Source organism: Scaptodrosophila lebanonensis, unplaced genomic scaffold (assembly GCF_003285725.1).
Source record: "Scaptodrosophila lebanonensis strain 11010-0011.00,11010-0021.00 unplaced genomic scaffold, SlebRS2 tig00000043-arrow-pilon, whole genome shotgun sequence".
Classification (NCBI taxonomy): domain Eukaryota; kingdom Metazoa; phylum Arthropoda; class Insecta; order Diptera; family Drosophilidae; genus Scaptodrosophila; species Scaptodrosophila lebanonensis.
This window is the reverse complement of record NW_022060545.1, coordinates 7,485,954-7,498,558: the sequence shown is the minus strand read 5'-3', so window position 1 is coordinate 7,498,558 and position 12,605 is coordinate 7,485,954. Positions and strand designations below refer to the sequence as shown.

The window sequence follows — 12,605 nt, the reverse complement described above, 5'->3', positions numbered from 1 at the left end:
ATATTAGCACATAATATTGTACATACTATACAGGCACCACTTAGGCATGTTTATTTAAAAAGTTGACCCAAATCGGCCAAGAAATGGCTCGGCAACAATCGAGCGATCGAGTGTTGGCCGTAAATGCCTCAGCTGTTTAGAAGCCTGTTTTATTCATCAAACAATTAAGCCTGCATTTAAGTTCTAATAAATAACATTTTAATTGATCTCGAATGTGGGCGTAGTCGTCGTTATACAAAAATAGACATAAACACATGTTACAAACAAAAAATTCACACACTTCGCCAGCTCCGATCAGCTGTGCATGTCTATGCCCAGACGCTTAACACATTCAATTCACAGACAATTATTATATCAGAATTGTTGTTGCTTTTGTTGTGATTAGTGTATGATAAATGCGCTCAGGTGTATGCGATAATATTAATTGCAAAATAGTCCGTCTTAGGTAGGTCATGTAAATGCACAGCTGCTGTAAGATACTCGTACGAATATGAATATCAACCAACTACAGATATACATACTTGTAAATAATACAAGTATACATCGTTTCGACTATTCTCCACATTTCAGCTAAATACGAAACTAAATTCTGTACTTTAGAACGTTCAAACAGTTCGTTAGAAACTAATTATAGCAGCAGTAACAGCGCCAGCTCAAATGTAATTAAGGCTAATTAAAGCAGCACTAATTAAAATAAATTACCATATGAAATACATAATTCAAAAAAAAAAACCAAATCAGAAAAAGTATCGCATTTCAATCACCATCACAAGCAAAAAAAAAAAAAATATAACAGACACACTTACAGGATCTCTTAAGCCCAGTCCACAGCCACAGTCAAGCTCATTGTCAATGCTGTCTTTGTGGCCAATAAATTCTAGTAGCAGTTTGGCTTAAACATAAGCACAAAATGTAATTGCCAGTTAAATTGAAATGCGAACACGTCAGCGACGGCTTCTGTTTTTTATTGTTTTTAGACCGAAGTTAACTTTATTTATGCAGTAATGCTTGTGGTAGTTCCCATAGTTAAGAATAAATGTATACATATATATATTTTTTGTAATTGTTAACATTTCTTGCAGCTACAACGGATGTTGGACTGATTCATATTGCTGCCTTAACACACACACATAACTGGCTATTTATAGCGCTTTATAAATAGAGTCGATAATACGAATACAAGAATACAATATGCGAGTTAAAATTGTTCAGTAAGACATAAGTGTGTTAACATTTGATTAGCTTAGAACATGTGATTAACAACAGCAATAAAATTGGTACTACATATACTTATATTCACAATATATATTCTTTCTTTGATCCCAACGTTTACCATATTCTTTGAAAATGTATACACACAATTCAATTCATACTTTTTATAGACTTGTAGTTTTGGTCGGACTGAGAAGCAAACCACTCGAGATATCAATATATTTTTAAAATGGTTCGGATAGCATTTTCCAGAGTATCAAAGCTTCTGCTTAAACTCACTTTACGATTTCTACAATATTAAATAAATGAATGTATATATAGAGTACATTTATTTAAATGGTTTTGGTTAAGTTTTATTTGCATTTTTTAACCTTTTTGATATTTTTTATGCACAATTGCTTTAACAAAATGCATTCAACATTTTCTTTTACACATTTTTGATATATTCATATTATTTTTAAAGCAACTATTTTCCCTCGTTATGTCACAATTTTTACTAGTATTAAACAGATTCAGACTTAAAATGTAATAACTTGCAAGTTAAGCTTGAAACAATTAATCTGTACAAAATTTAAAGGCATTTCATACAAATGGAAAATAATAAAATTGAATAACTTTGATTAACGTTTGCTAAAAAGGCAACCTTTAAATTAAATTAAAAAATTTCCCAAAAAAACTGGAATAATTATAGCATGTAAGCTTAAATGGCAAAATTGTAAGATCAAAAAGAGCCATGAAATAAACATTTTCAAACGATTACAAAGTTGAAGTGCCTGAATTGTAGAGCGCAAAAATGATTTAAAAAAAAAAATGAAGCAAATTAATTTATATTAAACCTTTTGAAAAATCAAAAAGATGAGAAAGAATAATCACGATATTGAAAGTAATTTAAGCAAAAACATGCTTTGAATATCTTTCTTAATCATAAAAAAAAGCTGTAAGTTAAGTAAATGAGAAAACGAAAAAATTGTTTTTAATTGCATTTTATATTTTATTAATACACAAAACTTAAATAAAATAATAGAATTTAAACTCTACATACCTACAATACAATACATAATAGTCATAAGCATTTTTATATAATATAATAATATAATAATAATAGTACACAATAATAATATTGTCGTTGCAGTTATTGTACAAGAAAAAACTTTCGATAAATTCTCTCTAAAACATTTAGTTAGGCAATACAAAGTGGTTCTCACATAGCTATTTACGATTACGAACATATATACAAAACGAACGACAACCAGGTATCGCGCATGAATGTATAATCTAGGCAAATATTTAGAAAAAATAATACAAAAACAATCTGTGGTTGAGTATACAAGTGGTTATGTTATGTAAATTGTGTAAAATGTGCTTTCCATTTTCCATTTCTTTTCATTTAGTTTTTTTTTTTTTTGCGTGCATTTTTTTCGAACTTTGCAGCTCTTACTTAAGTTTGCTTTGCTTTGCTTACGCTTTGTTTTCACATCACTTAGAGTCTAACGATTTTTTGGTCCAATAATAGTTGGGGTGATAAATAAATGAAAATAATGGTGTGGCATAGTAGTTAAGATCAACTAAAGACGAAAACAATAAATATATATTTTTTACCAATTGTATGAGGAGAATCGAATTAAAAGAAACTACTTTGTTTAAAAATAAACCAAAAACAGAAAACAAATAAAAAGCGAAAAAAAAATTGAAACAAAAATTATCAATGCGGTGCCTTAATTTTGGATTGCTGGTTCGCTGTATATGTGTGTGAGTGGTGGGGAGGTCGTGTTTTTTTTATGTTTGTATGTGTGTGTTTTTTTTTTTTTTGTATGGTATGTCAATTTAAAATTAATTTGTATTTAATGAGACCGTTGCACCTGTAGTTGCTCCTGTAGATTGTGATTGGCTCTCTCTCGATTTGCTTTGGAAATTGCTTCTTAGAACGGGCGTCGCAATTTCGAGATGGCATTTGTCAGATGCAAAATCTCCGTGTTCATTTGCTGCACCAGAGTCTCCAGTTTGTCGACAGAGTCGAGTATCTCAACGCGCTCGGTGTGTGGATTGAAGCGCACCTCAAATGGACGCGACATGGTGGAGACCCAGCGACGGAACTTGTCTTTGGCATCCTCAAAGCTCTCGGCCACATAATAAATGGGCTGATATTCCTGATCCTGATACGGTTGCACAGCAGTGGAGGCGGGCTCGAAGGCGCGATGCTCGCACTTGTCGCTAATGGCGTGCAAGAGCTCGCCATATGAGGAGAGCAGACCAGCACCATAGGCCTTGATCTGACCGTGTTCCTTGCAGAGACCGAACTCAACAGTGAACCAGTAGACCTTTAAATTCAAATACAGAGGGAGAGAGAGAGAGAGAACAGAGAACAAAGAACAATGAGTTATACTGCCTTTGACTTTGACATTTTCTAAGTGCGAGTACAATTCAAAGTGAATTGCTGGCCATGAAAATGTGACAATTCACTGCACAAGCAAGTCAAGTAAATGCAATGCACGTTGCACGAACTTGACGCCATTTAAACTTGGCTCGACTAGAGGCCAACAGCTGCTAGCCAACTAGCCAACTGGCCAACAAGCCAACTGGCCAACAGACCAACACTGAACGGAAGCCATTAAGAGCTCATTAAATGAAACTACAATTCAATTAAACTCTAACACGCTACTCACCGTGGATAGCTTTTCGATTTCTTCATCAGAGGCACCCAGAGAGGCCAAACCAATCTCCTGCGAGAATTGTGCAAAGCTTGGATCGGCCAGCAGTGGCATATGACCCAACAGCTCATGAATGCAATCACTGCAAGTAGAAGAGGGAGGGGAGGGGGAAAAAGGTTAGAATAAAACAATTACAGTCGCGGTAATTGGCAAAAGCATGCTGCTAAAAAGGAAGCTCCACTTCGCTCTGCCATTGTGTGCCCAGGACGATGTTAAACTAATTTGGCGCACAATAAAAGTTGATGCTGCCTTTGGCCACATTTTCTGCCTTTTGGCACGGAAGTGCGTCAAGGGCGGCCAATTACGCAAAGTTGAACGTCGCACAGGAAGTGGCAGGAGCAAAGCAGACCCGAGAGCGAGGCAGCAAATGAAATTAGCCTTGCTTTGAAGTGACAGTTGAAATATGAATAATAGGCTGGGACGACTACTTACGGTTCGGGTGTGTGGTATGGAGAGTTCACATGACGCACATACTGTGTGCTCTGGAAGATGCGGAAGGCCAGAGAGGCGAGAAAGTCGCGGGCGGTCAAAAGACCAGCTGCCGGGCGCAAAGTGAAGCCCGTGTTGCGACGCAAAAAGTCGGACATTTCCTGCAATTGCGGCAGGCGATTATCCACAAAGATCTGTTCATCCTGCAACTTCTGGAAAGCAGCACGATACTCGGCACAGGCATGCTTGGGCGCCAAATCCTGCACAGTGCGGAACACCGAACGCCAGGTCTTCACTTCAACGTCAGAGTAGGTGATGTAGGGGATGGGATCGCCGTATTTGTAGGCGAAAGCGATTTCGGCAATTTCCTTGCGACGCTGACGATAGACCTTGTCGGCAAAACCGGGATGGTTCATGTCCAAATCGGGCTCATACTTGGTCATCAAATGGTTGCAGTTGTCCAGCTCGGAGGCATGCTTGGGGAACCATGGTGCCTTCACACTAATGTTGTTATCGGCCAGCAAGTTAATGCTGCTGAAGGAGCCCGTTTGACGCAGCGAACGGATGAGCTGCAACAGATTGCCACGCGTCATGTCCAGCTTGATGAGCACATCGTGATCGACGCCCTGAACGCGCGATTGGCGCGACTCCACATGCTGAACGGTGCCGTGGAAGGTCTCGATGGCCTTGAGGATGCGACCCAACGAGGAGATGCCCTCCTTGAGACGCACCACCAAGGCGGCGCTCTGCATGGCAGCCTCCGCCTCTGCGGATTCCGAGACAGCATTGGCCAATACAATTTCATCCTCGGTGATGCCGTAATCTGTAAGCGAAATATTTGCGAGATTGTCATGCCAAATGTCAAATCATTTCAAGATGCTTATAAAGTCACCCATAAGTTATATGTGTGCGTATGTGTGTGTGCAGTCACGTAAGCCATAAGGCGCAAAATTGCAGCCAAGATCTGAAGTCGTGATGTGGGAAAAGTCTTAGGGTTGCCATGCAAACGCATTTCATTTCATTGTGGCGCTTAAGTCGAGCGTAAAAAATGAATGTGGCAAGGGAAATGCGCCATTTGCTATGCTCGTAGCGTGCCTGCGTGTGTGTGTGTGCGTGTGGATGGCAGTGCGCCTAAAAGGCTACACCCACACACATTTGAGTGCTGGCACTTTATCATATTAAGCACTTAAATCAATGTCGCACGCTTTTCAAAGCTCTTCAAACTTAAGTAGGTACTTAGTGCAGGCCACACCACCCAACCACTCACAGAAGTATGATTATTATGCTTATATTTAGTGGCTTACCGTTCTTGTGTGGCTGCTCGTCGCCACTTTGCTGAGCTTCGGACTCAACAGCGACTTCACTTTCAATTTCATCAACTAAAACAAACGAAACACAGAAGAAGCAAACAAAGAATATATAAATAAAATATAAAATAAAGACAATAATAATACAACACAAATAGTAAATTATAAATGATAAGCACCTGCAACATATTCTTCCTCGGCTGGCAAGTTCTCAAAGTTGGGCTGCTCATCCTGCAGCTCAACATTTTGCTCGGCGGGAATGTGCTCGCCCTTGGCTTGCTGAATGCATTCCTCCAAGGAGGCATCTATTAAATGAAAATAAAACAAAATAAAAATTTAAAATAATGCAAATAATAGATCACGAAATGAGGCAAATTAAAAACCAAAGGAAATGCAAATTAAATTTCGTAAAATACTGGGAAGCCCTAAATGGCCTTCCTTTAAAATCTCACTTCAATTTTTCCTATACTATAGTTGGATTTATTTTCTTAGTCGCTAAGCTTACCATTTGCCTTGTTGCGCGCCTCCTCCAGCACGGTTTGTTTGGTCTGCTTGACCACGAGGGTCTCGAAGCGTGCATCATCGACCAGCGAGCGGCGACGGGATGGATAGCCATTCTACAAAATAAAGAAGTTGACAAAGTTCAGTTCAACTGCCAGCGACAAAGGCGGATGTGCAGGATATGCGCCGGATATTAGAAACAGACATACACAGAAGACTTGTTGCCTTGACCTTCAGCTTTAAAGCTGCTAGGAGCTACACGTGCCCCCGCCTCTGATTATTGCATAATATTTGAATTGCATAATTTTACAACTTCTTCGCATATACTTATGTATTTGTTGTATTTATTTTTTGTTGTCTATTATTTATTGGTTGCGTGAAAGCGTTGAGCTCTGAACAATGCTCAGATCAGTTGGCGGCGGCTGCCTCTATTCACAAACTTGATGGTATTGTCAACAGCACATAAATGAATGATTTTGCTTTAATTGTGTGTATAATTTATGATATCATAGACAGGTTGAAAGTTTTCTTTGGCAGAGTTGGGTAGAATCTGTGAGTTGCAACTGGGAAGATTTAACGGTGCTCCAAATACCAATGGAAGATGCCATCGCCTTGGGCACCTGTTGCAGCATAAGCGGCAACAACAAGTGAAACTGTTGTTGTTGTTGTTGGTGGTGGTAGTCTGATGAAAGATATGCGCCGCATTGAATCATTTTTATTGAATTCATATATGTTTTTGTTTTGTTTTTTTTTTTGGCCTCAGACACACAACATAAACAATCGTGGTAGCCGTGTGGGTCAACAATAAGGCGCGTCTTTGTGCAAGTTGCAGGCAGCCAGAGACCCAGAGACCCAGAGGGTCTCAGCCAACCCAGCAGGGCGGGCAGGCAGGCAGACAGGTGGACAGGTGGACAGACAGACAGGCAGGCAGGCAGGCATGAAGGCAGCCAGCAAGCACAACACTTTCACTCTCTGGCGCTCGACGTGTATTTGTTAAATAATAATAATTTATAACAGCCGTTTTATTTGAGTTGCTGTCTGTTAACTTTGTTGCTGCTGTTGCTATTGTTGTTGTTGTAACACCTCTTGTTATGTTTGCTACCCACTTTGTTCTTGGGTGTGAAAATGAAGTGTGAATTATTGGCAATTTTGGGTCATCTTTGGCAAAAGGCCACACATAAAAGCGACAAAATTTTGCCATCTCATCGTTTGGATGATGTTGACAATGTTTTTGAATTTGTATTGTTTGACTATTTTTTTTTTTTTTTTTTTTTTGGTGGGGGGGAGGGGCGGACTGGTTTTGAAAATATGGTGTGGGCAACAGAGTCACGTAGACCGTGATAAAAAGTTTAATTCCAAACATTTCTTTACTCACCTCAATACTGTAGGATTTCTTGATAGCGAACATCTCGCGGTTCTTTTGGGCAGCAGCGACGGCCATCATTTTGTTTTGTGTGTTTTGTTTTGTGGTTGTTTTTTAAATCAAAAATTTATACAATGTGTTTACTAAACACTTGTTTACTATTTGTTTACTTGTTGTTTTTCGCTTTAATACTTTGCACTAAGCACTCGAACGTTATGCACTTTCACTGCTTATGTGTGCTGAAATGCTCCTGAAACGGCTGTTTGCGTCTAGAATTTAGCTGGCTCCGGGGGAATACTGGAACTACTCTCTTGTTTCTCACGGCAGGGAAAAGCACAGATTTTTTTTTTTAAATTATCCTTTTCTTTCCACGAACTCGAAACTTTGTTGTTAAGATAAATAAACTTTTTTCTTTGAATACTAAACTTTTCGAATTCAAACTTGGGAGTAGAGTATTATCCTTCAGCTAATATTTAATTACAACAAACAGCAGCACAACTACTTAAACCAACAAAATGTCTGGCAAGTCTTTGGAGCGAATGATAGCGAATCAATGAGTGCTCTGTGTTCGGAGGCGAGCGCTTAAATACCCGTTGCCGGAGCTTCGGCCGAACCGAGACGTCAACGTCAGCGTCAGCGACGACGACAGGTTTTCGCATGTGACGTAGTTGCTCCGGCCGGTCCACGACGGCGAGAGCAAAAACCAACACACATGCATGCACATATTGTTGTTGCCCACTGGGGTTTCCTCTCACCACAGACGCAAGCGCTTTGGGGGCAATGTAGTGGGGTTTTAGTCGTACCAAGTTCAAGTGCGGCGTGGCGCGGCGCGGTGACGAGGCGGCGGCTGCGCTGCTCTGCTCTGCTCACCTCTGCTCTGCTCTGCTCTGAGCTAGAATTATCGTACAGCTGGCCGTGTTATTGTTATTGTTATTGCTGCTGCTATTGGGAGTTTTGCGCGTGCGCATGCGCGTCACTCCATTTGGGTATTTATTTAATTTGCTTAGCATAAGCCGCAGATGTGAAATGAATTTAGGCAACTTTGCAACATTATAGAAAAATGAAGAGAAAAAACCAAAACATAGAGGAAAAAGCACAAACATTGCGCATACGCCCCATGTGACGTTCGCTGTATTTAAATACAACAACAATAACAACAATGGAGAACTCGAGCGCGCGCGCGCGTTAGCCGCTGTCATTGTCATTGCCTTAAGTGCTGCTAATGTGTCTTTATTAAGTTGCTTTGTAAATTGATTTGTTTTGTTTCGGATTTTCCCCCTTTTGACCGATTGATCGACAGTACGGCACATTTAGTCATTCATAAAGATTTTGAATTGTATAACTATTTGTGTTTGCAAACACATACGAGTATTTGCTCCAATTACGGATACGCTGACGGATGCTTAGAACTTAGAAGGATCTTGATCAAGTGCTTAAGTGAAAGTCAGCCACGCATGCTGTGTGATCTATTACGATATCGCATACCTTGAGTTATGTGTTTAGCAAAAACAGGAAATGGGCGTTAAGTAGGCGTTACTAACATTACTAGGCTATTACTAACATTAGCATTAGCACCATAAACAGCACATATCGTTCGGTAATTAACATTAAAAGCTTATTAAATGCATTTGCATGCGTAAGCGTTACAAATTAAATGGAGCAACTGATTCGCATAATTGTCTGGCAGTCAAAACAAAAATCTAGTAGAATGCATAAATAGTGGCGCTTGATTCTTGTATACACTTTAATTATTAGTCACCTTCCTTCACTATAAATTTTATAAAACAAAATGAATATTAGGAAAAGCCCAAATAGTTGCTTCTTGAGAATATAGAGAATATTTCGTGATTAAAAAAATTAGTCTTACTTAAGAACATAACTTCTATGGCAGCTATATTGCATTGATTTTAGCGCAACTATAGAAAATAGTGGGGCACTACACGAAACTTATGAATACAAAATTTGGTCCTGAATTCATGATAAGCAATCAAATTTTTTTATAGCAAATTATTTGTATTCAAATCGTTTTTCTGGCAACTATATAGAGGCATGTTAACACTTATAAGCTTGGTTTACGTGTAGATAAGTCAAAGTCTATTTGCCAAGTTTTGGATCCCTAGGCATTATGAATTAAAAATTGTCGAGGCTCATACAGGCGGACAGTCAGTCGCATGGACAGACTTATCAGACATCACTGCTGATTGTATATGTACCCCTACTGTCTGTTACATACATAGCCAGCTACTTAGTATAGCCTTCCATCCTAACAACCCACAGCGCAGCACATCTGGCCAAAGGCATTTATGTATTTGCATTTTTCATATGCATTTTATAACTCACTTGCCAGCTGGCAACTGTACGACTTTGATTTAGCAAGCCGACTTATTAAATATTCCTGTGATTTGATAACAACTGCAACGAGGTTGACTTCAGTCACTCAATTTAGAGCTCTTGGCTGCTGCCGCTGCCGCTGCTTACTTAGCCGATTCAATTATTTGAATGACACTTTGATTAGTTTTTTTTTAACCAAATTCAGCATCTATGGCAGTCGCTCAAGCGTTTGCCATTGATCTACATACGGAGCGTGCAAATTGCACTTGTACTTGCACGAGAGAATAAAACTGAAAAAAATCTGGTCATCCTTGCAATGAAACAGCAAAAAGCAGCTCGTAATGCAATTGATCAAATTTGTAGATCAAATTTAAGATACTATTACTAACTACAACTATTAACGAGACTTGGCGCGTAATGAGCTACTCGTGTAGCTTGTTTGTCTCAGTGTGCGCATGCATTTATCTGTATGAGTGTGTGTGTGTGAGTGTTATATGAATTAAGATATTAAATTCTATAATAAAATTCACGATACATCTGTCTGGCATCCAGCAGACCCATATTTTATGCACTTAGGTAGTAATAACCCTTAGTGCATAATAATAAAGGCATAAGGCATAGGAATAACCCCAACAAAGGGAAAATTACACACAAACACGACTCTCGTTAACAACAAACAAATATGAATTAAATTTTTAATTTGAAAGCAAATTATAAAATGGTTTTCACAAGCATGTTCACATTTGCTTAAAAATTTCCTCTAAATGTTATGATTTCAGTTTTTAATTAACTTCATTTACAAATTCTTTGAACTTGTAAGTCTACGCTTCTCGCTAATGTTATTTTACACGTTTTTTTGACAATCGTTCTAATAATATTAATATTATATAGAATTACAAAAGTATTTAAAGCTTAGGTGAATGGGAAATGAAACGCCACATCATTGGCTGAATTCAAAATTGAACTGTTTTATTCTGGTACTGGTATTCAAAGAATTATGCAAACACCATTTATTCTAATGCACAACAAAAATAGAATATTGTACTTTTTAATCAAATTCATAAAAAGCTTCAATTTACAACCTTATTTTATAATGAGACAAACGAAAGACCTTATTAGCATTGGGCTTAATCCTGTATTTAAATGGTCTAATTCTGTGCCACATAAGTAATATTATGGATTTTTAACTATAAAGTCTATAAGTATTTTTTAAAAAGAACATTTCATCATCATAATTCCTGACATTAGAATAAAAGTAACAAAAGTATAATAGTAATTTAAAAACTAAAGGAAGCACATTTCAATAATAATACAATAATATAAACAAATTGTTTTAAAATATCTTACGGGACCGATATTGTTCATTTGAAATGTCAGAGTTAAGCTAATTAAATTTGAGGAATTTTGCCAATTTGTAGAGACTAATGATATAATTAGGTAGGTAGATAGGTAGGCAATAATTAATAAGATTATTATAGGAAGAAACACGAGAATTGAAATTTAAAACTAGCTAAAGAGGAATGTATAGAATATGAAAATTTGAAATAACTACCAAGAAATACAAAGCAACATAACCTACTTGTAAAATTAAAATACTTTATAAAACGTTAGTAGATGGGGAACTGTTTTTATTAACAGTCAGGTAAAATCAAGGAATGTTTTGTCAGCTTGTTTTTACAGACATTCCTATACACTAGGCGGCTTCTAGATAATGGCTTTATACAGACAATTAAATACTACAGATGGACTCGGCACTTGAAATGTATGTACTTCTATATGGTAAAGGCTCTTTTATATCCGACAAGTATTTTAGGTATTTGAAATTTTTAAGTTTACCCAAAACATAGACTCAAATACTCAAAAGTGCAATTATTGCCATAATTGTATATACATACATATACTATATATACTTCTTAAATGCTTAACGCCCAAAAGTGACATTCACTTTTGCTGTAAATTTTACTTCCGATTTTCGCGCAGTTTAGGAAGTGTAGCCATCGACTTCGAATTTGTTTTTTATTTTTTTCACACACTCATAGACACGGACTTCCAGTATCGTTTGATTCGTGCATGTTGTGTCTACAATTCTTTATCTCCATACTTCGTGTTCCTTCACGTATATGTGCAACTTTTCTTCCGACATTATTTTCTATTATTGTTCTTTGTGTGCTGCATAATTAAGGCAAAGCGTTTATAATTTGTTGTTTAATTCTTTATTTTTTATTTAAATTTAATTGTATGAGTCGCTTGCTTAAACATACTAAACTCAAGTTATTAAATATAAGACAGAGGCACAAGCAGAGAGACAGACAGCAAGATAGCCAGATAGCCAGATAGCCAGACAGGCAAACAGTCATACAGCCAAGGTTTTAGAAGTCACAAAATTGTTTTAGACTAGGCCGCAGCAATCGACACGATGTTGGCTATAGTCGTGATTCATGTCATATAGCACGCATGCGGGACCAGGCCATTCCATTCACTAAGCTCTAGGTCTGTGCCAGGGGATTTCCTTGTCCTTGGGCGTGAACCTTTAACGGCTGACTGATCGCAGCTTCTGTATGGGCCAGCAGCCAACTAGGCGCTTGCAACTTGGTCAACCAGTTTGTTTATTGTGTTTTATTGACGTTTCATGAACAGGGCAGGCAGCAACAAAAATAGAACAAGACAAAAAAACGTCATTTAATGTTTAATTGTTCTCCACAATAACTACAATTATATGACTCCTTTGAGAATCTACTCGTATTTTGGCCTGAA

The 12,605-nt window shown here is 37.8% G+C and overlaps 1 protein-coding gene across 1 annotated transcript; it reads right to left on the bottom strand.

The window, feature by feature from the left end:
• Positions 1-2,266: 2,266 nt before the first annotated feature.
• LOC115622129 (tyrosine 3-monooxygenase) lies at positions 2,267-7,954 on the bottom strand. Its single transcript, XM_030515982.1, has 7 exons — positions 7,533-7,954; positions 6,162-6,273; positions 5,836-5,961; positions 5,654-5,728; positions 4,353-5,172; positions 3,876-4,002; positions 2,267-3,530 (listed from the first exon to the last, which is right to left on the bottom strand). The coding sequence occupies exons 1-7, from the start codon at positions 7,599-7,601 to the stop codon at positions 3,132-3,134; spliced, it is 1,728 nt and encodes a 575-aa protein (XP_030371842.1). The 5' UTR covers positions 7,602-7,954; the 3' UTR covers positions 2,267-3,131.
• Between the last annotated feature and the right edge of the window lie 4,651 nt (positions 7,955-12,605).